Source organism: Colius striatus, chromosome 3, assembly GCF_028858725.1.
Source record: "Colius striatus isolate bColStr4 chromosome 3, bColStr4.1.hap1, whole genome shotgun sequence".
NCBI classification, from domain to species: Eukaryota; Metazoa; Chordata; class Aves; order Coliiformes; family Coliidae; genus Colius; species Colius striatus.
In genome coordinates this window covers 89,666,849-89,691,654 of record NC_084761.1, presented here as the reverse complement: position 1 = coordinate 89,691,654, position 24,806 = coordinate 89,666,849, and the positions used below count along the sequence as shown (strand labels likewise).

The 24,806-nt window shown below is 39.3% G+C and overlaps 1 protein-coding gene across 1 annotated transcript in view; it reads left to right on the top strand.

The window, feature by feature from the left end:
- The window catches only part of DOK7 (docking protein 7), a 63,920-nt gene that overhangs the window by 465 nt on the left and 38,649 nt on the right, over nucleotides 1-24,806 (top strand). Inside the window, exons 3-6 of the mRNA XM_061993841.1 lie at nucleotides 2,193-2,438; nucleotides 6,118-6,318; nucleotides 15,843-15,962; nucleotides 23,760-23,867. Coding sequence (XP_061849825.1) covers nucleotides 2,193-2,438; nucleotides 6,118-6,318; nucleotides 15,843-15,962; nucleotides 23,760-23,867 — 675 coding nt within the window. The remainder of the gene's footprint in view (nucleotides 1-2,192; nucleotides 2,439-6,117; nucleotides 6,319-15,842; nucleotides 15,963-23,759; nucleotides 23,868-24,806) is intronic.

Here is a 24,806-nt window from a genome sequence, read left to right as displayed (position 1 = left end):
GGAGGCGAGAGCGCGGCGTGGATCCCGGGCTTCGCGGTTCTTCTCGGCCCGCGGCTGCCGTTGTCTCAGTGGGCGGCTGGCGCAGTGGCCGTGGGTCCGCAGTCCCCTCGGGGCGAGCGGCAGCCTGGGCTAAGGGGCCAGACCCTCGAGCCGCTGCCTGGCTGTAAGGTTTGTCCTCCGACAATGTTAACGTTTGACCCCCGACAAGGTTTTCAGTAGATTAATATCGAGGCGCTGACTAAAACCCGTGGGAAAGGTGACTCTTCAAGGCACAGCTATTTGGTTTTGGTTCCAATTTAAAATGCAATTTCTTTATTTCGTTTTGTTTTTTTTTAAAAGTTATTTCTTCAGAGTGGTTGGTGTCTGTAAAAAAAGAGTTGGCACTGTAAGCTTGGTAGTTATTTTTGATCAAGTGCTTTGACATAAAATATCACTTCAATTTAAAAATAAACCACCACTTTGAATAATAATAATAATAAATTATTTCCATGCTTCTGAAGGGGAAATTGAAAATGTTATTCAAAGTTGATGTTTTACTGCTTGAGAGGGAAAAGTAGGTTTCAGGTTTCCCCATGTATTCGTAACAGGGGAAAAAAAGCCCCAGCATTTGGGTCCAAAGGTGTATCTTTCCAGGGCTAAACATTGCCTATACTTAGAAAATGTAAATCTACCTTGCTGCAGAATGGATTATTGAATCTTTTCTAGGCTGGTGCTGGTAGGTTGAAGGTTCCATAGTAATTGAAGCTTTTCAGACCAAACTTCTTGTTACTTGAGTTGTTGCAGTTGTGTTTGAGGCTTAAATGCCTGCATCTTGGCTGAATCCATAAAACTTATCTGCATGAATGGGCACCTGTTGATCCTAGAGCTAGTATCTAGACATGTGAATAAGAGCCTGGGTTTCTAACATGGATAGGCCAAATTTGAAAGGGAAGATGAGGGAGCTTGCGTTAAGAACTTATTGACTGATAATGTAGCTTCTTCTTCAGAAATAGTATTTTAATTCCAGCTAAATTTTCCAGCATTATGAGAAAAAGCTTACAGCTTTTTCTTGGTCTATAAACCATAGTTGTTCTTTCTTCAGACACTTAGCTGTACTGCAGAATGCTTAAATATCATAGTTGCAGCTGTTTCTGCTGACAGGTGCACAAAAACAATTGGGAGCCCATGCAAAGCTCTGCATTATTTGACAGATGGTTCAGACTTTTAGGTATTTTTCACCTCTTTGGTAATTTGCCATCCTGTTGCCCAGCAGAGAGGCACAGAGCACCTGGCCAGGGCTCAGGGCACCTCAGCCCAACATTCATAAAATGGTTGCAAAGGGGACTTTCTCCTTTGTGGTACGTTGGCCATGTTAAGTTTTCGATGTTGCAGCTTTGATATTGACCATTTCATTTATAGCTGAGTGCTTTGTGTTAGGGAGGGAACCCAGGGAAAGAGGAGTGCTGACCTTATAAATACAAAAGGTGGGAGAGGTCGCTCTCCTTTTTCTTGTCTTCTGGGTTTGCTTGTGAAATGTGCTTATACTATGGCTCTCACGTTGCTTTCCTTCACTGTGGTTACTGTGTAATAAACCCCTCTAGGAAGGGGTTAAAACCAAATGGTGAGGCAAGGAAATATATGACAAAAAAAGAAAAGGTGTGGCACATAATGATTATTTAGCAAGGGCTACTGTGTAACATTTAACTAGGAAACCTGAGCTGACACTAACAATCTGGCAGTGCAGTCTGCTCACCATTTAGGAGTTGAGTAATCTGTGAACTACTGTAAGAATTTCATTTGTGGTTCAGTATGTTCTAATGGAAATATAGATGACAATAGCCTCTCAGTCTTTGGTGTTTGTATTGTGAACAGCTATCATAGTGCAGCTCCTGATGTTCAGAATTAGTGAGTCAGCTCCTTCCAGACTCCAGAGAATATCTGAAAAACTACTGGACTTTTGAACCATGAAATAGGGAGAACTTTTTACTTGCCTCCTTATTTCTGAGCCTGCAGATTACCCTTGAAGTCCCACGTTTAATGTTTGCTCCCTGTAAACAAGGACTGCACACTGACTGGGGATGAGGTGGGGAAAAGAAACCGATTCCTTATGTCAACTTGGTTAGGCTGACCCTGCAGTTATCTAAAGCACCTTTGTATTGAAGCAGAGTACTGAGAAGCATGTTGAGTTCTATGTTCTGCCTCATCTCTGACAGTTTTGCTTCTTTTAGACTGTTTGCTCATGCTGGTGTACAAGGATAAATCTGAACGAGCAAAAGGGCATAAGGAGAGGAGCAGCATGACCTTAGAAGACATCTGTGGCTTGGATCCTGGGCTCTCCTATGAGGGCTTGAATCACACGCTTGCAATCATCTGCCTCTCTCAAGTTGTGATGCTGGGATTTGAGAACAAGGAAACAATGTATGCGTGGGATGTTCGAATCCGCTACAGTTTGGGGGAAGGTAACCTTCATGTTCTCACTTTTGTTTCTTTTTTTTTGAGGAGGGAGGGTAGAGGGAAGCAATGCATAGATAAAATACAAATAACAAAGTACAGTTAAGGAAAAGACTGTCACTCATCTGGGATTGAAGAGACTGGTCTTCCCCTTACATCTGAAAGCAGATATCCCTTGTGTGGTAGGTTTTGAGTACAGTACTGCCTGTTACTGATGGCTAACTATGAGAACTCACAACTTAGGTTTTGATTTTGGCACTGAAAGTGTGTAGCTTTGAAGCAAAGTAGTCAGACTTCTGGTCCTGTAATTTATTTGGGGATTTTGATAACAGGATTCAGAGGGAATCTGAATTAAGAGAAGCAGAGTCCTGAGTTGAACTTTGCTAGGTCAGTCCCAGTTTTCTGAGCTGGCTACTAGATTGTTACATTGATGATGCTTATTGCTGCTAGTCTCCCCTTTTAGAATTAGAGATCTTGCAATAAGGAGTATCATCAGGCAGAGTCTTTCCAGATAACTTCACTCTTACAGGTTCTTTTATTTTACTTTCTTGGTTATCAACTCTGAAACGTGTGGTATTGAACCAAGAGTGATAATATTCACAATCCATAGTATCTGTCTTATGTTTGTTTAGTCATAACTAGGGAAGGAGGGTAGGTGTGTGGGAGACACAGATTAGCCATCTTAATCATTTGTTACATATGCTTTGCCATCTGTTGCATTTATGGCATAGTTCCTTTGCAGTACATATATAGAAAGATGGCTTGGGAATTTTACAGTAATAAAATGTAGAAGTATCAGAGGAGAGATATATGTACCACTTGGAGCTGTCAAATATGAAGCCCTTGTATAAGGGGAGAGGTTAGAGGGAGTTTCTGAACAATCCAAGCACGAGTAGCTGGAGTAATCAATACACTTTGATGTAGCTATGTTGTGTTCTGGGTCTGTCTCTTTACAAGATTTGGGATCTCTGCATAACATAGACTTGTCCTAAAACCTGAAGGAGAATTAGAGTTTGGCAGGATAGGTCTGGTCTTCATGATCTTGCTCTGGTGCTGTGCTGGGATGGGCAGACCTCTCAGTCTGGGGGTGAGGGTTATAGTTTCATAGGAAGAAATGCAGAAGTAACAAAGAGAGTTTTGTTTTTTTTAAAGGAAAGCTTTCAGTAAGGTAAGAACAGAACCTATTGGATTATGATATGGGTAGCCATGGGGTAAAAATAGAACAGGAGAGAACACATGTGGATGTGAAGAAATGAAGAAGTAAGGAAACAAGTATAATTTAATTAATGAAATAATCTGTGCCTTTATCTTTCATTATAGACTCAATTAGGAGAAAGAAGTCAAATTCAAGTGAATCTAATTTGAGTAGATAGAAAAAGAGGAGACTGAGGTGAAAGAAGGGATAGTCACTGGTGTTTTTTCTTAAAGTGTAATAAGGATGCCTTTGTGTGCATCGGAAGTAAGGTGGCTGGATGCTAAAAATAGTGTATGGACAGATGACCTCAGAGTCTGGGAAGCAAAAAAAAAAAGTGAAAGGAAGTGATGCTGTTCTTGAATGAGTAGCACAGAATAGAGGTGCTTGCAATGAAGCTCCCGGTGTTTTCTCTCCATTTTTAGCAGATGAGGTGGATGTGATTCCTGATATAAAAGAACCAGGATTAGAGAAAACAGTGGAATTAAGTGAGTTGAGGTGTAGGTCAGGTGTAAGAAGAGTGCTTGAGCCCACATGTCATTCTGATTCTGAGGAAGTTAGTGTACTGCAGGTCAGTGAATAGCTGTGAAGAGAACACGAGCTCTTGAAGGAAATGACAAACTTCAATAGTACCTTTTGTTCCTGGGTATATTCAGCTCTGTATTTTATTAATTATTTTGGCTGGGGAGGATTTTGGGGAAAAAAATAAATCAGTTTGCCAAGAAAGTAGCATATGACAAAAGCTTCAAGTCCAGATCTGATTTTCTGTCTGCTTTGTCTTTGTTTTCATTTGGATATGCTGGGTTTTTTTTTAAAAGTGATCTAGAATCTGAGCTACGGCTCTTTGTTTTCAACAGCTGTTGTAACTTGCAACTGATTGCATGAAGAGTGTGTTTCATTTCTCACTTACCAGGCACAAAGAGCCCCGATGATTCTGCTCTTGTGGTTTAATTGCCAGAACAGTACTTGGGAGAGAGATCTCAATGATATTACTGAATGGATACCTTACTGAATGTTATTTGTCAAGATGATTTTGGTATCTTTTTCATAGTTTGTTTGAGCAGGTTTTGTAACAACTGTGAGCCCAACTGGATGTTGTGTGGCTATTGATTTGCTCCTTAGCAGTATAACGGGCAAAGCTGTAAGCAGAGCTGTGGTTAGTTAGATCTATCTCTGTCTCCTTGCACATTTCACTCGAATGACTTTGTGGCTAATTCTGCTGGAGCCTTAGGGAACTTAATAAATGCATGTCACAGACAAGGAGTTGACTTACAGCTAAAATGGTAACTAAGAATATAGCAAGTATTTGGATGAGAAGCAAGACTCAGACCTTGCTGAAATTCATGATGCTTGAAGAAGCATAGACAGGAAACAGGGAAGAAGTGAGACTACTTGGGAGTTAACCTTGTAGATTTCAGAGGTAGATAGCTGTTTGTATGACCTTTGATGGATAAACAAAAGCTAGATCTATGGGCTGCTTGATAAATGCTCCACTGAAAACTGAATAGAAATGTAAAGTTCAGATGCTTCTCTATGTCAAAACAAAAGATGAAAGAAACTAGAGGAGAAGAGGAGGTCAGAACAGTTGTTTGAGAATTAGATAATTGCTCCCTTTGAAATGCTGTGAGATTTGAGCCCTTGAAGCGCTCCCAATAGTTTATTACTCAGAATGCATCAGCTCTGGGGGAGAAGATGGGAGACTAGGCTAGAACAGCTGCTTCTTTAGGTTAGGACCCTTGCAATATAGGGAATACTGGAGTTGGGATTTGAACCTGAATTTTGTAAATTTGAATGAGACGTGTGTTTACTTTTTCCCCTCCTTCTTTTGCAGTTTAGGATGTGAAATATGAAGAATTAATGAATGCTCTTAGATGTCAGTTACCTATAAATTGCATATTTTCCTAGTCTTTTTAATCTCTAATCTACCATCTTGAGCTCCCAAAAGATTCAGAGACATGGAAAAATTAATTATTTCTCCCCATTTTACTTCTAAGGAAGAAGTAAAGGAGTTTAATAAAGGTGGCAAATGAGTCAGTGACAGAGCTCTGGTTAGAACTTATGTACTTCTTTCAGCCTTGGCTTTTGAGCTCCTTGGACACTGTTATGCATGTCTGTGCATGCACGTGGTAAAGGAGAGGCACAGGCTGTTTAGAGGAAGAAACCCATGTAGTGATACAAGGATGGAAGAGGTAACTGACTTGTGGACTGGATAGTTGACTAATTTGAGATAGTGAGTAGCTTGGAAGACAGGATAAATTAATGTATCATCTCAATCATTTGTAGCATTAGGCCGTATGCTTTTTTCCAATCCTAAACTGTCAGAGAGTGATGAGTTTATAGCTACTCCCATGAGGCTGTGTGGGCTCTATTTAGAATCTTTATGCTAGAGTCTCATGGTCAGTCCACACACTACAGCTGAATAGAATGACTTGTAACATAAATCATGATACCTTACTGTTTTCTGTAGTAATTTTTTGTCCCTCCTTATCTAATAGTTCATAGATTTCAAGTTTTTGTAGCACCTGGCACTAAACTAGAGAGTGGGCCTGCTACCCTGCATTTCTGCAATGACATTCTCGTCCTTGTGAAAGACCTTCCTCCTGTTGTGATGGGACAGTGGAAGCTCTCAGATCTGCGGCGATATGGAGCTGTCCCAAATGGATTCATCTTTGAAGGAGGTACCAGGTGTGGCTTCTGTAAGTACAGATGGAACCTGTCTTTAAAAGTTGTTTGAAACCTTTAGTGGAATTGTAAATACTGGTCCCATTCAAAGTGGAGATTGCAGAACCAGCTGTGCTGCTTTGTCAGAGTGGCAGCCTCACATCAGAGAGTCTGTTCTATTGAGTAGATTTGTTCAGGCTTCAGCTCTGGTGTTAAAATGTGATTTAGTGGAGTCTTGACTGAACATTTCCCTGTGGCTATTCAGAAGATGTTTCGTCAACTGTTGCTATTGGGCACAGAGCAGAAATAAGGTAATGAATTTTTATGTCTTGTAACATGTAAGAGGTAAGGCAAAATGGTTTAATGCTCAGATTATTAAATTAGGAGTAATTATTTTGTTTGCAGAGGGAAAATGATGTGAAGCTTTGAGGTTACAGACACCATCAAGGCTCTCATTGTGTAAATGCTAGTGTCTAAATTCCACAGAGGATTTCTGTCTCCTAAATGTTAGGAACTTCTGTCTTCTTTCCTGTTAGTAGCTTTGTCACTTTATGGGGCCATGACGTTCATAGGGTCAAAATGAATACAAACAAGCTGAAGGTAGTTCCTGTTGTTCAGAAGCCAAGATACACCTTTTTAGGTGAGAAGTATCTTATTCCAATGTCCAGTTTAGGACTTCTCACTGCTCATTTCAGTTAAAGTGCAAAGCTCCTATGCAAGAGCTGAAAAGCAGAGATAATTAATGCACTGGTGTAATATCATGTACTTTATTAGAAAACATAGGGTTTAAACTTCAGAAGCAGAGTTTGAAGCCATGCTGAATTGATGATTTGTTAGTGCAAGTGTATTTGCAGATCGGCTGTTGGGATGTGAAGTTGATTTGCACGCTGAAGTGTGAAAACAACGGTTTTTTTCAATTACTTAACTGAAAAAATAGGTTTCAGAATTCATCCAAATCTGAAGATTGTATGATATATGTTTAAATGATTATATGATATATTATTACAGATATATGAGGTTGGGACATCCCCTTTTTCTATAGTAGATAGTAACAGGACAAGGGGTAATGGAGTGAAGCTGGAACACCAAAAGTTCCACTTAAACATAAGAAAAAAACTATTTCACTGTTGAGGTGAGGGAGCCCTGGCACAGGCTGCCCAGAGGGGTTGTGGAGTCTTGAAGGCCTTGAGGTCTTCAACGGAGGTCTTCAAGACCCGCCTGGACATGTTCCTATGCGACCCAATCTAGGTGACCCTGCTTCTGCAGGGGGTTTGGACTAGATGATCTCTAAAGGTCCCTTCCAACCCCTACCATTCTGTGATTCTATGATACATAATTATACACATAGCCTGTGAGGAAACAAATCCATTTTCTTTTAAGATTATTCTGTTTTAGTTGAAAACTGGTATGGGAACTACAGTGCCAATTGTCTTGTTTCCTAGTGGTAAAGTTTACACTGTAAGCTAGATAACTGATTATAGATTATAAGAGGAAGACAGCACCAACAACTTTTCCCCCACTCTTGTAGCTAATGCAACTGACCTAGGCTAAAGTTGAATCTGCAGCTTAGTGCAGATCTACCAACACCTGCAGTTTTTTTCTTCCCATGCAGAGTAGGGAAATTGTTTGTTCCCGCCTTTGTGTGGAAATACCACTTTAAATGTAAGCTGGACTTCTAATAAATATGTGCACTGCTATGCTGACAAAATTGAGGCCAGCTTTTTGAATTAACTGAAAATAGAAAACTTAATTTTGAACTAAATAGAATTCATGTGGTGAGAAAATTTCACAGAGTTGAACCGTAGTGTTTTCTGTCTTAAAAAGCTGCTGCTCTTTCCAGAAAGCTTGTGTGAAGTACTAGTTTTTTACTAATGAAATCTGAAATAATGTAACTACTGAGAACTTAAAAAAAAAAAAGAGGAGGGAGGGAAGAGAGAGGAATTTGAGGTCACCTAACTATTCAGCAACAAGGCACTTGAGATATAAGAGTGAAGAATGAAGGTGTGTTTCAGTAGGATGTAGCTAACATACTCGGTCCAGAATTGTGTTTAATAAAACCTGTTATCATAATTAGCTTTTATAAAGAGATGGATTTATATTCTTGACTATGCACTGTTATGATCTGTATTTGTGATTGAAATGGAGCATGGTAGATTACTAGCATATCATCCTACGGTTCTATGTGTTGCTCATGTCATCTGGTCAAAGATGTCCCCAAATAAATCAGATCAGTAAGTAATATGAACTGGTTTTATGTGACATAAAAATCATTCAGTAGTTCATATGATGAATGGAGACCACCTCAGTTTGTGCATTACACTTTATTAAAATGTTTATGGAATAGAAGTTAATCTTTTTATTCTGTGTGAGTTTTGTAGAAAATATTATCATGTTTTAACATTACTAATATGCAAGGAACTTTTATTCTGTGAGGGTGAGGGAGCCCTGGCACAGGCTGCCCAGGGAGGGTGTGAAGTTTCCTTCCTTGGAGGTCTTCAAGACCTGCCTGGACATGTTCCTATGCTACCTGATCTAGGTGACTCTGCTTCTGCGGGGGAGTTGGACTAGATGAAGAAAATTTGTATGCTTTAATACCGAGAATATCATCAGTTCTCACTAATGCTCAAATTTTGGAAGCTAACAAATAAATGAACCAAAATACTAACCTGAAATAACTTCATCAGTTTTGCTTAGTTGTTTGGTAATGTGAATGAGTGCTGTAATTTATCTTGAAAGATTTGCAGTGCCTTGGTATAGAGAATTTGCTATAGCAATTGTATTATCCAAGTGCTGATGAGACCCTGCTTAATCTGGTTATGCAGCAGTGTTATGGAATGCTAATGATTAAGTTTCTACAGCATAGTAAGAGGCTGTTTTTTTTAGAATGAGATCAGAAAGAAACTTTCAGTTTGGGTGTTATAAAGGCCTAAATATCACAGAATGTTTGAGGTTGGAAGGGACTTCTGGAGGTTACTGTGTCCATCTCCCCTGCTCAAAGCAGGGCCAGTTAGAGCTCTTTGCCCAGGACCACCATATCCAGCCAGGTTTTGAATATCTTCAAGAATGGGCACTCCACAACACCTGTGAGCAACTTCTTCCCCTATTCTGGTGCATCAGCTGCTTCTCCCAATTTTGTATCTTCTGCAAAGTTGCTGAGTGTGAACTCCATCCCATCATCTATTAATGAAGAAGTTAAGGAAGCATTAGCCCCAGTGTTAATCCCTTGTATAGACCAGTAGTGACTGATATCCAGCTGGACTTTGCACTGCTGATCACAACCCATTCAGCCTCTTTTCAGTCCACCTCACTGTTCATTTATTTAATCTGTGCTTGATGAGTTTGTCAATGAATATCACAGAATCACAAAATGGTTGGGGTTGGAAGGGACCTCTAGAGATCATTTGGTCTAGCCTCCTGCTGAAGCAGGTTCCCCTCAATCAGGTCACATAGAAACACATCCAGGTGGGTTTGAAAACCTCCAGAGAAAGAGACTCCACAACCTCTCTATGTAGCCTGTGCCAGGGCTCACCCTCAAAGCAAAGAGGTTTCTCCTCATTTTCAAATGAAACTTCCCATGTTCCAGTTTTTGCCCATTACCCCTTGCCCTATCACTGTGTGGGCACTACAGAAAAAAACCCCCTGTCCTCATCCTTTCAACACCCACCCTTTATGTATTTATAGGTGTTGATAAGGTTCTCCCTCAGCCTTCTGGCTGTTTTGTAGGAGATAGTGCTTGCTAAAGTCAAAGAAAACAACATGTACTACTCAATCCTCCAAACCAGTCATTTTATCAAAGATTATCAGATTGGCTAGGCATTATTTTCCTTCTGTAAATCCATACGGACTACTCCTAGTCACCTTGAAAATGGCTTCTAGCATTATTTGCACCATCATCTTCCATGTTCTATGTTTCCCTTAATTCTCCTTCTTGAAGACCAAGGGGACATCTGTCTCAATTGGTTTTTTTCCCCAGACCTCAGGCACACCATTCCAACCTCTAGTCTCCATGACCTTTCAAGGACAAGAAAGTATCCTCACAATGATTAATAACCAACTCCCTCAGCAGCTGTTAATGCATCCCACAAGGTCCTATGGGCTTGAGGTTGTTCAATTTGTTTAAATATTCCTTAACCTGCTCATCTTACTTCAAGGGAAAGTTGTTGATCTAGTTGTTGGCCTGGGATTCCTGATGAGGGAATTGAATCTTGTCAGTAAGACTAAAGTAAAAAGACCTTGAATATCTCAGCCTTTCTCCCGTCCTTTGTCAACTGATCCACTGTTTCATTCAGCAGTAAGATGAAATTTTCTCTAGTTTTCCTTTTGCTGTTGGTGTATTGTAGAAGTCCTTCTTGGGGCCTTTCACATCCCTTCCCAGATTCAATTCCAACTGGAGTTAAGCTTTTCTAACCACATTCCTGTGTGCTCGTGCAATGTGTCTGTATTAATTCTACGTCATCTTGGCTGCAGTACTTCTACTCTAGCTATGCCTTCTTTTTGTGTTTGGTTTTCTGTGGAGCCTCATGTTCATCCATGTGGGTTTTCACACCACATTTAGTTGGCTTGAAGTTGCAGAAGGTGATCCTTGAAAATCACCCATTTCTTCTGGATCTCCTTTCTCATCACCAGACTGTATCACATAGAATTCTTCTAAGTAGATTCCTGAATCTTAGGCCAAGGTCTCTTCCTGCAGACTAATTTTAGCAAGTGGGAGTGAAGATGTTCTGAGTCCCTGAGTAAGGAGTTAAAAAGCCAAACCTGGAAACTTTTTCCAAGTCTGTTGCTGAACTGGAGAGGACACTCTAAAACATCAGTGTCTTTTCTGGTTGCCATACTTCTGTGGAGTGACAAACCCAGGTTCTTGGCCTCCCTCAACCTGCAGGGCTTCAAATCTTTGTTTTCCCCCTGGCGAGTGGTTGGTGCTTGCAGAAAGAACATCCTACTACAAAGCCTGGAAGTTGACTTGCTGTCAGCATACCAATGTCAATGGGATGAGAAGAGAAAAATGGTGTATGTAGCTTTGTCCCTTAGACTGGGAGCACAATTGCAGGGACAAACCCTAGGTGCTGGTCACTGCTCCTAAGCTTAAATGCTTCATTTCTAAAGTTAGATCTTAGTTGTATAAGGAAGCTCAGAAACAATGAGATATATAATTAACCCCTGATTTCTGTTCTTTAGTTAAATTTTGCTATTTCTTCTGTAATTTGCTCTAAATTTCATACAACTGCTGTGATATGGGCATATTGAATGTTGCTGTGTCTTACCTTCACATCACAGAAAACCTAAGTGGTTCAATCCATAGTCCAGAGTGCCAGATGCATGAGGAACATGTAACATCCATCCATGTTTCATACCACAAATGTGAGACTGTAGGTGACGGAGCTTGAAGCATCTGAATTACCTGTTATGCCTTTTTCTTTTTTCTTCCCTTCTTTAAGCTTACATGAGTTTCTGATGCAAAATATACAGATGGAAAAAGGAACAAATACGATCCTGTATCTTTCAAGAAGATCTTTTCTGGTTCCAGGAGGCCAGTCTGTGTTTATTGATATACCATTAACTACAATCATCTTTGAAGTTGTGGTACAGTGTACACAAACAAAGAATCTGACTTCTGAAGGATTGTCAAGCGTTTCTGAAGGTTCATCAGTGTTTTAGACACTGACATTGTCACGACTCTTTAATCCTTTAAAAAGAATCAAAGTGTGGATTGGGTTTAAAACACGGTCTTGAGTTTTGTAGATACTTTGATGTCTAAGATCTTTTCAATATTTTTAAAATTTCCAACCTAAATTTATGTTCTCTATCCTTCTCTTCTCTGTCCTCTTTTCTCTATTTTAAGACACTTACTAATGGCTCTTAAAGATAATTCTGAAATAGGACAAGGGGCTGCTAGTGTACCTGGAAGGGCCAAAGGAGAAGAGGAGAAGCCCTATAACAAATAGGAATTTATTTGAAAATTAGAAGCAGTAGAGGTGGTTGAACTGGGGCAATATCTGGAATTTCATGAAAGATTCTGGCTTATATAGATTAAAACTTCTGTTTATGTGCAGATATTGTTCTGTTGCTGTCTCCTGCTCTTATGCCTACTGAAGACAATAAACATTTTAATCTTCTTTTTAGCGCTCATGCTTGTGTCTTAGTGGGCAGTAATAGGAACACTTGTAATTTTCCCCAGAGAGAAGAGCAGTCTGAGCCATGCAGCCTGAGCCACCTTCAAAAGGAGGTTGCTCAAGGCCAGGGTTCTGACACACTGATTGGACAAACATGATGCTGACAACTCATCTGGCATAGTTTGTACCTATCCTGTAGCTAAAAGACTTCAGGCTCTAGCATTGTCTGGCACCTGTTAGGTGGAATAATTCATGGTAAGGAACTGACTCTTCTGCCCTGCTTTTGCATACAGGACAGAGATTTAAGTAATTTTTGATTATTGTGGATTTTGAGAGTGTGTTTGCCCATGGGTTTGCTTTTCTAATATGATGAATTAAAATTGAACATTAACAAGATTTAATAATACTTGGAGGTTTTATGAAATTGACAGCTTCCCTTGAACGTTTGGGAGACTGTACAAGACTTTGCTGCTGTCACAGAGGACTGGCTTAGTGTTTCAGCCTGTGCAAGTGGTTACAGGCTGCCTTTCACCGAGTCTTACCCTGTGGAGCGAGTGAGTGAGCTCTTCAGTCTAGTAGACAGCTGCATGGTATTACAGTGATGCATACCACATATTCCTCAGCTTCCAAATGCCTGTGCACCAAACCTGTTCCAACACATGACTGGATATGTAATTTCTAGTAGTGAATTTCTCAGCTTTCTCAAGAAGGCAGAAGAGAAATGTAATTGCTGGCTTTTATGAATGCATTTAAAACATAACTTAGTTAAGCCTTACCTATTCATTCATATCAATTGATGTCTTTTGCAAGGACCCCCAGACTACTTCTTTCCCTTGCAATCTACTTCCACCTAGCAAAACAGGAAATAAAATGTTTTCTATGAAGGTCAATCGGTGATTAAGGTAGTCATAGAATCTACAAAGAAATATTTTACACATGTGTAATATTGGATTTGCATCCACGTGCACATGTGCATAGACCTCACTAGTTGTATAAGATCATCATATTTGTGTTTGGGATTTCCAAATGTGTGGTAGTTCTTTGCAGAATTCATCCTTTGAGTTAAGCAACCAGCTCACATGTACACTTTTTTGCTTCCTTTACAAAAGCCTTGTAAAGCCTCTTAGGAATTTAAGACTCTTGACAATAGTGGTAATAGAGCAAAGTGGTCCAGATGCACTCTTTATGTACAGAAATGTTTGAGAGATCTTCCTTTTCTGAATGGCAACACAGATGTATAGGATTCTGCTGAATTTTCAAGCCATATAATAAATCACTGTGCTTGAGATACAAATGTCTTCTGTTATGTTTTCTCTTTATCCTATTTGCTTGCTGTGCATTGGATGGGAAAGTCCACTTGTTCAGAGCCTAGCGAAGCCTTGTGCTGCCCTGCTCTTCCAAGAAACGCATGGCTTCTGGCATCAGTGTGATTCAGAGCCATAGTTAAACTGATTTCCCTAGACTCCATCTACTGTGTAGGGGGAGGAGAATGCAGCTCAAAGGAAGAGTTGAATTTCAAATCATTCCTGAGTACATATTTTGCACTCAGCTTTTTCTAATACCATGTTCTCTGACTCTTCATCATCTCTTCAGGAGGGTAAATGGGATGAGACTGTGAGTCACCAGCAGAAACTTTCATACCTGTCAGACTGCATGATTAATGTTGTCATCTCCTGGTGCCATGAGGAAATGTGGGACAAGCTTGTTTTAAAAAACAATAATTGAAAATAATACCACAGAAGTAGACTTTACTCTGGTTTTCATTTGTGTTTATGTTTTCAATTGCTTCAACATAACTTAGTGTTCTAATACTTGTCTATCCTGAGTCTCAAGTAATATATTTGAGGCCTCATACTCTGGAAATGATTGGCAAGCCAGCCCTTAAGTATAAATTTAACCTCTACCAGTGAGTGAATTTTAATTCCAGATCAATTTATAGCAGCTTACCAAATGAAATAAACTGTACCAAGAACAGGATTTCTGACTCTTTGGCTGAAGATATTTTGGTCAGTAAGATCTGAAGAGGAATAAATGTGATGGAGTGACAAATCAAGTTACAAAGATGCTTCTAACAATGTTCTTTTGAATTAAAGATTTCAGCAGAGCAGGCAGAGAATTAGATGTGACATAAATTGAGAATGGCAAGAGACTGTGGACCAGCATATACTTTTCCTAGAGTAGTCAGTTTACTGGTACTGGCTATGTCTAATGTACTAAAATAGTTTGGTTTGTGGTCTATTCTTTGTAATCTCCTTCATTTGAATCCCACGGCCTTTTGTCAAGCAATCAAAATTGTATCCACTGCTGAAGTGGAATGTGAATATCCTATGGGATATGACAAGGCATATGTGTGGAAAGTGGTGTAGAGGCAGGCATTCTGATCAAGACCAACTCTGCTGCTTTGAGTAAAGTTGGCAACAATATGTATGCAACTCAGAATTGGCTAGAGGCATACATACAGAAGTCAAATTTGTGTTCAGATTAGGAGCCCAAGTCCCTAGAAACGTAATGTGTAAAACCCTTCTGCAGGTCTAAGATTTGTTGTGTGATTTTCCAGTGTGCATGGCTCTGGTGAACTGGCAACACTTCTTCAATGCCTGAATGCTAGTTTAATTTCCTCTTGTGTCTGGTTATTGTATTGTTTTTTCCTGAAGTCACTGGTCACTGGGGTGGTCTTTTGCCTGATATTTTAAGATAATGTTTATTTTTCCTGATGTAATGTTTTAACTGGCAATTCTCAAATAAAGAGTCCTGTGGAGCACTTTTAGTCTTGTCGCTATCCATGTAGCCATATATCACACAGCTCTGAACATGTTTGTTTATTTAGTGATTCTCATTCTAATTTTGCTGAGGGCTATTCTTAATGAATGGAAAGCAAGGTATCAGAATAGAGCAAAGAGTAAAGCTCTGATGACAACTTGTGGAGTTGTGTTACATTCTGTTAATAATAGACACATAGGACTTAGTCTAGGAAAATTCATACTATAATCCAGCAATATAATCAAATTCTAATTCATTGGGATATAAACAGCTTCTCTTGGTTAAAATTAGGTAAAAGTCAAATGGTTCATTTTCATTAAGACAATTTAAGTATTCCTGACACTTGCATAGCTAAGATTTGATCTACAAAATATTAGGGATAAATAAGAATAAAAGACCCAGTCAGCTGATGAGAATATGGCTTGTATTTTGGCATTGCTCTAAGTGTCTGAATCTCAGAAAATGCATAAATAACTAGCTAGCTATTGGATTTTTCTGTATGTTTGTGATAGTGTGTGTGTTGACCTGAGTTTGTTCTTTTTATTCTCTCTGGAGAAGATGTCTTGTTGATTTCTTTCATGACTTGCACATAATACTCTTTTGACTGCTATATTATAAATAGCTTCAGCTAAATATATTTCTAATGTATCCAGAGGAAACCCACATATTTATGTTGTGCTTTCTTGCAGGGGCTGGTGTTTTTTTCCTTTCTTGTGCTGAAGGAGAGCAGATCAGCTTTCTGTTCGACTGTATCGTCCGCGGCATCTCCCCGACGAAAGGCCCTTTTGGTTTGCGTCCAGTCCTACCAGGTTAATATAGGAAGTATAGAGTAACTGAGTAAAGCAGGAGCTTGCCATGTCTAGCACTTATTGCTGTGACTGTAAGACACTATGGGTGTAGCACGTGCAAAGAGGTTTTCATTCTGAAATGTCACAGGACAGATTAATCTGTTGAATGTACCCAGTTTCCCTCTACTGTTCTGGCATATTGATATTTCTGGTAATACTGTGAACTTTAGCCTTTTCTTATTTAACGGTACTAAAATAAGGACATCTGAATTGAAAGCAACCCTAACCTTTAGTATTAGATTTACACAATTCAACTTGGATCCATGTCTGCATCACTCTTTTGATAGTTTAATGGAAAACTAACTTCTGGGGCATTTTCAGTTCATTCAAAATTCTTGGAGCTGAATCTTTCCAATGTTAGGAAACTTTGTCAGGCATCCACATCACATTTCAGTTTTGCAGCTTGAGCTTCGTTTCTGATATGCAAGGATTAAATTCCTTTTCCTATTTCAAGGTAAATGCTGCATGAACTATAATGTCCACAGAGGAAATAAATAATGGGAATAAACTACAAGAACAGTGGAAGATAAGGCAGGATTTGTGGGGAAAAACTTTCTGTTTAAGTGTTAAGCAGTAATAGATGTTTGACAGGGTTTTATTTCTATTATAACATTAAGATAATTGCAGGAAGGAAATGTGATGGAAAAGATTAGATCTGGATGTGAAACTTGTGAAAATAAATTATGAACAGTTAGCTAAGGTAAATGCAGTAGACACAGGGCTCAGTTCATCTCAACTTTTCCTTAGTTGTAGTACCAAAGCAAATAAACTAATCAAGCAGAGTAGTGGGCAATAAAACCTCATTTGATAACCCAGGGATGGTTTGACTATTACTGACAGTGCTTGCACAGCTCCTTGCCCTGACCTGCTAGCAAGTGGTCTGGAGGTGCACAAGAAGAAGGAAGCATGGGCTGGACTCTGACTAGCCAAAGGGCTATTCCATAACATAGAGTGTCATGCACAGTATAGAAACTCAGGGGAGCTGCCCAGAAGGGGCTGCTGGGCATCAGTCAGTGGGTTGTGGTAGAGGGTTTTTTTTCCTTTTGTATTTATCTTTCTTTGTTGTATTCTTTCTCATTACTATTATTATTGTTATTACATTTGATTTCATTTTAGTTAGTAAAGTCTTCTTATCTCAACCCACATGATTTACTTTTTCCCCCTGGTTCTCCTTCCCATGCCACTGAGGGTGGCAGGGAGTGAGTGAGTGGCTGCATGGTGCTTAGTTCCTGTCTGAGGTTACACCATGACAATGGCACATTCTTGGAAAAATCTTTTTTTTAGAGGCATCTAGAAGTAAATCTGCTTTTGCACCTTAGTTGTCAACTCTGGTATTTGTAGGTTGTTATACATAGCCACATACCACATTCCCTTGTCTCCTTCAGGACCTCTGACCTTACTGAAGTGCAAAGTGGATGTGGAACGTCCTGGGGATGATTTGGGAGATTTTCTGAGGTCTTCTTAATTTGTCTTCTGTGCTTGATGGACTTGCCACTAAAACGAAGTAAAAGTGTACTTGATTTCATCTTGTTTCCCTGGATAGGAGCAGTGTTCTATAGAGAAGTCTGCCCATGTTCTTTCAGACTCCTTTGCAGCCCATTTTGCAACCTGCTTTTGACCCCTCTAACTCAAATTTCCTCTATCTCTTGTCTCTTCCAATCTGTTGTCCCTTGTCTCTTCCAGTTTGTTGTCACCCCTATGTACATAGGAAATTTTTGTTCTCTTTCATTTATTATCCCAGCTTGCACAGACTTAAGGCACATGGACATGCACAATACTAGTGATTCATCCATAAACTTATTTTCATTATCAAGCATACTGTAACACAAAATGTACTGTATTACTTGAAAAGGTCAAGTCTCTGTCAGCTGTATATTTAATAGATTAATCATCTGCACAGCTCAGGTAGCTAGATCAAAACTTCCAGACTGGAGATTCTACTGAGAAACATCTAGTCAATGTTATTCATATTTACTGCAGTGCAGAATACTACACAGCCTTAGCTGTGCTTTATATAAGCAATGCTCTGCCTTTCTGTAATTTAAAAGCTTTTCTAGGAAGCAACCTTCTCTCCACAGTTTGGTATTTGAATTTGGTTTCTCGCTGTTGCTTGTACCTTTCCAATTTAAAAGTGAAATATGCTTGAATAACTCAGGTATTTTCGAGACTGGAAAACTCACAAAGGGCATCTGTTCAGCGGAAAGAATGTAATGTGGAGAAAAAAAATGCCACACTGACAGTGTTCTTGGACACCAATGTCCACAGCACAAATATAATCTAGAGACATTGTGCTGTCAACATCTGCTTAGTCTGTCTTTGGCAAAAGGGCAAGGAAGGAAGGCAGTGGCTTTGTGTACAAACAGCTCAACTACGTGGTTAAATGAAAGTAATGGGAAATGATAGGGACTGGGTTGAAGAAGACTGGAAAATGACCAATTTTCTTACTTATACTTGCCATAATTCTTGAAACAAATGTAAAATGACCAAGATGTCCAAAAGGAGTTTGCAAACTGCATGTGCAAGGGATATTTGCTTAAGGAAAATATTAATCTCTTTCCAGGATTGTAGCTTTAAAAAATATGCTTCCTTAAAAGCTTGATGTTCTTGTAGCACGAATGTATGATTACTATATGTATCTTACTATGTCATCCATAAATCATGTAATGAAAGTGCTGTGCAGTGGAACTCATAAACTTGACTGACCATTGCAAGGTATCAAAATCTGGTCTAATCTCTCATAGATGGCCTGCTCTGAGCAGCAGGTTAGACTAGAGAACTGAATTATTCTGTGGCTTTTTGGAAATGAGTATGAGTATATTGTCCAGGCTGCACAATCCCAGTTCCTGCAGCCTTTCCTCATAAGAAAGGTGTTCCAGTCCCCTGATCATCTTGGTGGCCCTGCGCTGGACTCTCTCCAGCACTTCCCTGTCCCTCTTGAGCTGAGGAGCCCAGAACTGGACACAGGACTCCAGATGAGGCCTCACCAGGGCAGAGTAGAGAGGGAGAAGAACCTTCCTTGACCTGCTGGCCACTCTTCTTGATGCATCCCAGAATGCCATTGGCTTTCTTAGCCATGAGGACACATTGCTGGCTCATGGTTAGTTTATTGTCAACCAGGACTCACAGGTCTCTCTCCACAGAGCTGCTCTCCAGCAGGTCAGTCCCCAGCCTGTACTGGTGCATGAGGATTGGACTAGATGATCTCTAGAGGTCAGTAGTTCTACTACTGAGTGGTACTTATTTTGGTAGCCCATTAATTCTGCAGAATTGTAGCAAGATATTCCTATTGGTATCTCCTTTAGCAGACTGAAGGTTTTGGTTTCTTAGAGGCTGCATGATCAGGTCTCAAATTTAAGACCTATAACATTAAGTGGGACTGCAAAGGTAGTGTAGATATCTGTAGCTATTTTTAGGCAGTGTAGCATTTTAAATAAAGGATTGGAATGGCAATATGTCTTTGGATGGCTTGTTTTTCCCAGCTACTAGCTGGAAGATAATTACTGTAATTGGCGACTTGCACAGTTTTATGTCTTTGTTTTTAAGAAGATATTTTGAAAACAGACCAGAGAATTTTATTGACATAATAATGAATTGCTGATCGCATGGTTTTATAAGCTATACTGAATTTACATGCATATTACTTGAGAAATGCTTGTTTATCAGGTGTGTGTTGAATTCCTTTTCACTAGCATTCTTCTTGAGTGCTAAAAATGAACCCAGCAAAGGGCCAAAAGCTGATCAGTAACATCTCTGATCGTTGATTGGTCAGTACTCGTGAAGTTTGGCTAAGACTATGGGACAGTGTAGTCCTGCAGGCTGGAAAGACCTTAAGGGTTGTGTTGATGGTCTTGATGTTCTCTTTTAATTTTGGAAGCTTTTTCAGGCCTTGTGACTGACTGGACAGTGTGCAGTGCTGCTTGCTGAGGATCTATGTGGTGCTCTTTCTTTTTGTTGAAGCTTGATACGCCTTTGGCCATTGCAAGACAGCTCTGTGACTGCCTTTATCTGTACCAAGTGTATCCTCCTCAAACTTCTAGAACATCTTTTCATTCCTCCAGACATCTTACAAGGTGTGGAGATGTTAGTATGAAGGTGAGGATCCAGGCCCGAATTGCAAATGTGCCTACAGTTACAAAGGAAGAAAGGACAGATGTCCAGCCTAACTTATCTAACTGTTTAATGAAGTCAGAAGCCAATGTTGCATTTCAAAAACGTCTATAATCAAGCATAACTTAGGTAACTGCTGACTTAACTTGATATATTTCTTCCTGACAGGTGCTTACTGAACAATCCTGAAGCTTTGAATTGCTGTGACACTTTATTCGTATGTTACCAAAGTATTCATAATCTCCCACGATGAGCAGCTGATGTGACTTTAATGAATATCCACCAACGTAATACAAAAATAAATTCTCCATCAGAGGCATTTTTAGTCCAGTCAAATTTGATGTAATCTTTCCCCTTTGCCCCAAAGCAGCATTGAAGTAGATTTCAATGATTGCCTTACACAAAACCTTGTTCTTTATAGCAAGGAATCAGTTTTTGTTTGGAAAATGACAAAACTCTTTCTTAATTGAAGAAGCTGAATGAATCTAACTGCCTAGATTCCATGACAGAAAATCATGTTATAGGTTATATTTGTTAAGAGTTGGGGAAATTAGGGAACTAATTGCTCTTAAAGTTGTTGGAGCCTACTGTAGACTGTTGCGTGGGGAGAAACTATCCAACCTTCCTTGGACAGAGTTCTTAAGTACTGGTCATATTGCTTTTGTCCTCCTAGGCTAGTAATATGGCAAATTACTACAGTTATTTAGAGGCTTTGTATAGTGCCTGCACAAGGTGTAGTAAGATGCCAACAAATCCACCTTTGCTGTTGAAAAAAATCCTTAAATTTTGTCATTTTTTAGGACATATTTATTCACTCATATGACAAGAGGTCAGGTTGTGCCCTCTAATAAGGATTGATCTCTAAAAAGTGGTTGCCAGTGACCTCAGCCTTAGTCTAATCTTGTAGCAAAACCTCCTGATTAGTGCTTGGTAGTCTGTAACCAAAACTACAAGTGTAAGAATCAGCTGCTTTTGGGGAGTAGTATTGTGTGTATTTCCTGCAGAGAACATTAAAGGCAAAACAAAGAGTTAAGGAAGACTTATAGACAATTATTTTAAATATCTGCCTAATACTTACAGTCTGTACATATTTGGCAGGTTTGGAAGTTGTTTTTCTAGGTATTTCTTAGTACTTGCTGAGGAGGTGTTCTTTTAATCAATCTTCCACCTTTTATACACAAGCAATCCTTAAGGGGAAGTTCAACCAAAAATTATCAGCCTTCTTGGACAGACAGTATCCCTAGAGATTGAATGTTGTTGGGTGAAACCTAGTGTGTTCTGTAGCTGTATTGCTGATATGTAATTTGGTTTCTAGAAGCAACTGAACTTGTGAAATGGAGCTCACTGATTTGCTTCAGCTTCCTTCCTACCTCCTCATCTTGTGTTTTATTATAGGCCATTTTTGCAAGATCATCTTGACTTTTTTTAATTGTATCTTTTTATTTCTGAGAGGGATATCAGTTACTAAAAACCTAGTAGTTGTGTGTGTGCTCTAGTAATATCCTGAAAATCTTTATTTATCAAGTAATGATCTTCTGATCAAAGTGGAAGCATCTTTCCTACTGACAGTTCTTTGCTGTGGGAAGGGTTAATGTCAATTGCATCTTGATACAACTGATTTACTGATCTCTGATTTTGCCAACCTTATATTCAAAGGCCTTGTAGAACATCTTTGTTGAACCTTTCTGGACATAAGGGCATTTAACTAGATACAGCAGAGTAACTGGAGCAGAGGACATTCAAAAATAGATTCAAGCAACAGCGTGTAATGCTGTATGCCACTGAGCAGGTCCTTGCATAGACCTGTCTGGGTTGCACCATAGGTGCTGATGGCCAAATCTTGTCTTTTCCTTTGGCAGAGGTCCACATGGAAGCACTGAGGGTTTCATTTCAGTAGGCAGTTACACAAGTTTGAACTAGTCATTGCTTAATATGAGTTGTGTTGCAGGGGAAGTAGGAATGGAGACCTAAGAATATAATCCATATCAAACACTCCTTTGTTCTTAAAGTAAGTTCGGAAAGTGTGAGATACTGATGTCAAGCTGAGAGATACAGAGGTCACAGACCCTGTTCATCACAGTCATCGTTGCCTTAGAACATCTTTGCTTTCCAACATACGATCTTATAGAAGGACTGTGGGTGTCTGTCTTGTGCTACTAATCTTCTCCAGATTGCAGACTGCTTAAGATGGAAACCCCTTCTACATGGGAAAGTTCACCATTGTCACCTCTTCTGTTTCTGTGATGCACTTGAATCTATTCAGATGAGATCAGAAAGTGAATATGGTTAGGCAGGGGAGACTCATCAGCTTGTTTCTCAGGTAGTTAATAATGTAGGGACTTCCATGAAGCATCAGCTCATTTGGCAGTGCTCTTGCCCCTAATTGTGAGCTTGATTTGACTGCTGTGTTGACACCATCAAACTCAAATCTTTTAAAATTGAAAGACTTGGGATGAAAATGAAACTTTTTTTTTCAGCATTTCTGCTGCTTTTTTAATCTTGCTACCTCAGCCACAGAAATGTGTTGCCCTTTTCATCATTTTTTCCCTCTTATGAAATGATTCAGTGATTAAAAGTTTTTGTGGTGTGTTACTATAACACAGTAAATCAGCTATATAAGAGCAGCAGTTGTGAGGAAGCTAATTTGTTTTATCTGTCATCAATTACTTTCCCTATGTAATTAATAAGAGCTACTGAAACTGCCGTTGATGAACAATTTAGCAGACCATATCTTTTGTAATTGGTGAACATGATACACTTGTCAGTGCTGTTTGAAGAAATCTGTAAGATATCTCTTGGGATAGTGGTTATGATTATTTCCAGTGTCTGGCTTTATTGTGGTGCCTGGCTGGAAACAAAATGGTTTAGAGGAAACTGGCCACTGTTTATTGATGAAACTTCTTCCATGTTCTGTATAAATTTTGGTCTTTCTCTTGGAATAGAATGAGCCTTCTTCCGTGAAGTACTTTCAACTGGCATGGCAAACTCTCTAAAATGGACAAGGAAAATCCCCAACAGTACATTTTAGGAGTGATTTTTACCAGTCTAACTAGTCTTGTATTAACCACGAAGACACAGCCACCAGGTTGCTTATTTCATCTTAGACTTCTCAACTTAATGACTTTTAAGCTTGAAAGCAATGTCTCTGTAAATAAGCGCTCTGGATTGGAAAGTGTCAGATAGTTTACTACATCTCTGAGTTTATAATGTAGATTTGTAAGTTTGTAGGGTGAAAACTGATTTTTCTAGATAATAAAATCCCCAATGAGTTCGGTTAAAGTCAGGACACGTTTTGCAGGTCACATTAGTTTTCAGTTCCACTAGACCTGCTGGATACTAATTGTCTCTGTAGCTGTTGCCTTTGGTGCGGTGCTCTTCAGGCATTTGTCCTTGGTGATAACCCTTACAGATACTGGTCATAATCTCTGAAAGCCTTTGACATTTAAAATTATAAGGATATGCTTGAATGCAGGTTGTCCCATACATTCTTCAGCCAGCATTTTCCCTTCCTGTAGCAGAAGATTTAACATAAGAATATCTAACATTCTTTTCTAACATAAGGACGTGTCTTTATTTTTCTTTCTTTCTTTTTATGTATTTTCCACATTTCTCCTTTAATTTATTTATTCCTCTTATGTTTCTTTTTTCAAGATCCAAGTACAAATCCAGCCTATTCAGAAGAAAGATTGGCTCACGAAGCTTTACAATTAGAAAAGCGCTTGAGCTTGCTCTCTCATACAAGTCGTCAGGGCAGTGGAGGTAAGATATATCTTTATTTAAATAAAAATAAAGAGTGTTTCTTCCTTTCCAGGCTTTAGAAATGAACATATGTATTTAATTATAAAATACTGAACTTAAAAGAAAAAATAATAGAGAAATGGTCAAGATACTTGATTTGACTGCTGTTGCTTGTGGAGTCGTTCTTTAACAGTATTGTTTAAAGACCATTGACATGGATTGGAGCTTTTCAAGTGAGTGGAGTGAGTTTTGGATCAAACACTATTAACACAGGAAAATCCTTTAGTATGCTGAATCCTACTGAATTTGTGCATGTGTAACTTCAAAAAAAACTGTGTCAAGTTTGGTATCTGCTTAAGTGCTTGACTCACTCCAGCCTGTGAGGTGGACTAACTTGTGTAGTTCACACATCCCACTTACAGCAGATTTTTGTAGTAAAACCTGGGACTTCTGTGCTTTGGCTCTAAGTCTTACTCTTACTTTTTGTGGTATATGTCCCTTCTGGAGTTGTTTATGTATCAAACTAGAATTGGTGTCTGGCACTGGGTTAGTAAAAGGGCCTATGCCCTGAATTTGAATTATTAGCAGAAGTAATAAACAAATCCTCAAAATCTACGCTTTGCTCTTGTCTCTAGAGCCTACAGGCCTAAGAATGGCCTTGTGAAGATCCTCAGGAGCCTAATTATGTGCTTCTATACATGCACATGGATAATTTAGTCTTGACACCACTGAGTAATGTGGTTTGTGATTTTTCCGCTGAGGTTTCCTGAGGTTTTTCTTACTTAACGTGTAACTGCTAGACTTGACTAGATTGATGGAAAACAAATGAGACTTGGTTTAGAAGCATGCCACTGGGTTTTTTTCTTTATTTTAGGAAAAAAGAAAAAATGGTTATAAAACATGGTCCAACTTCATATACTTCCCTGCTTATTTTACTTGAATTTATGACCTTATTCTCCT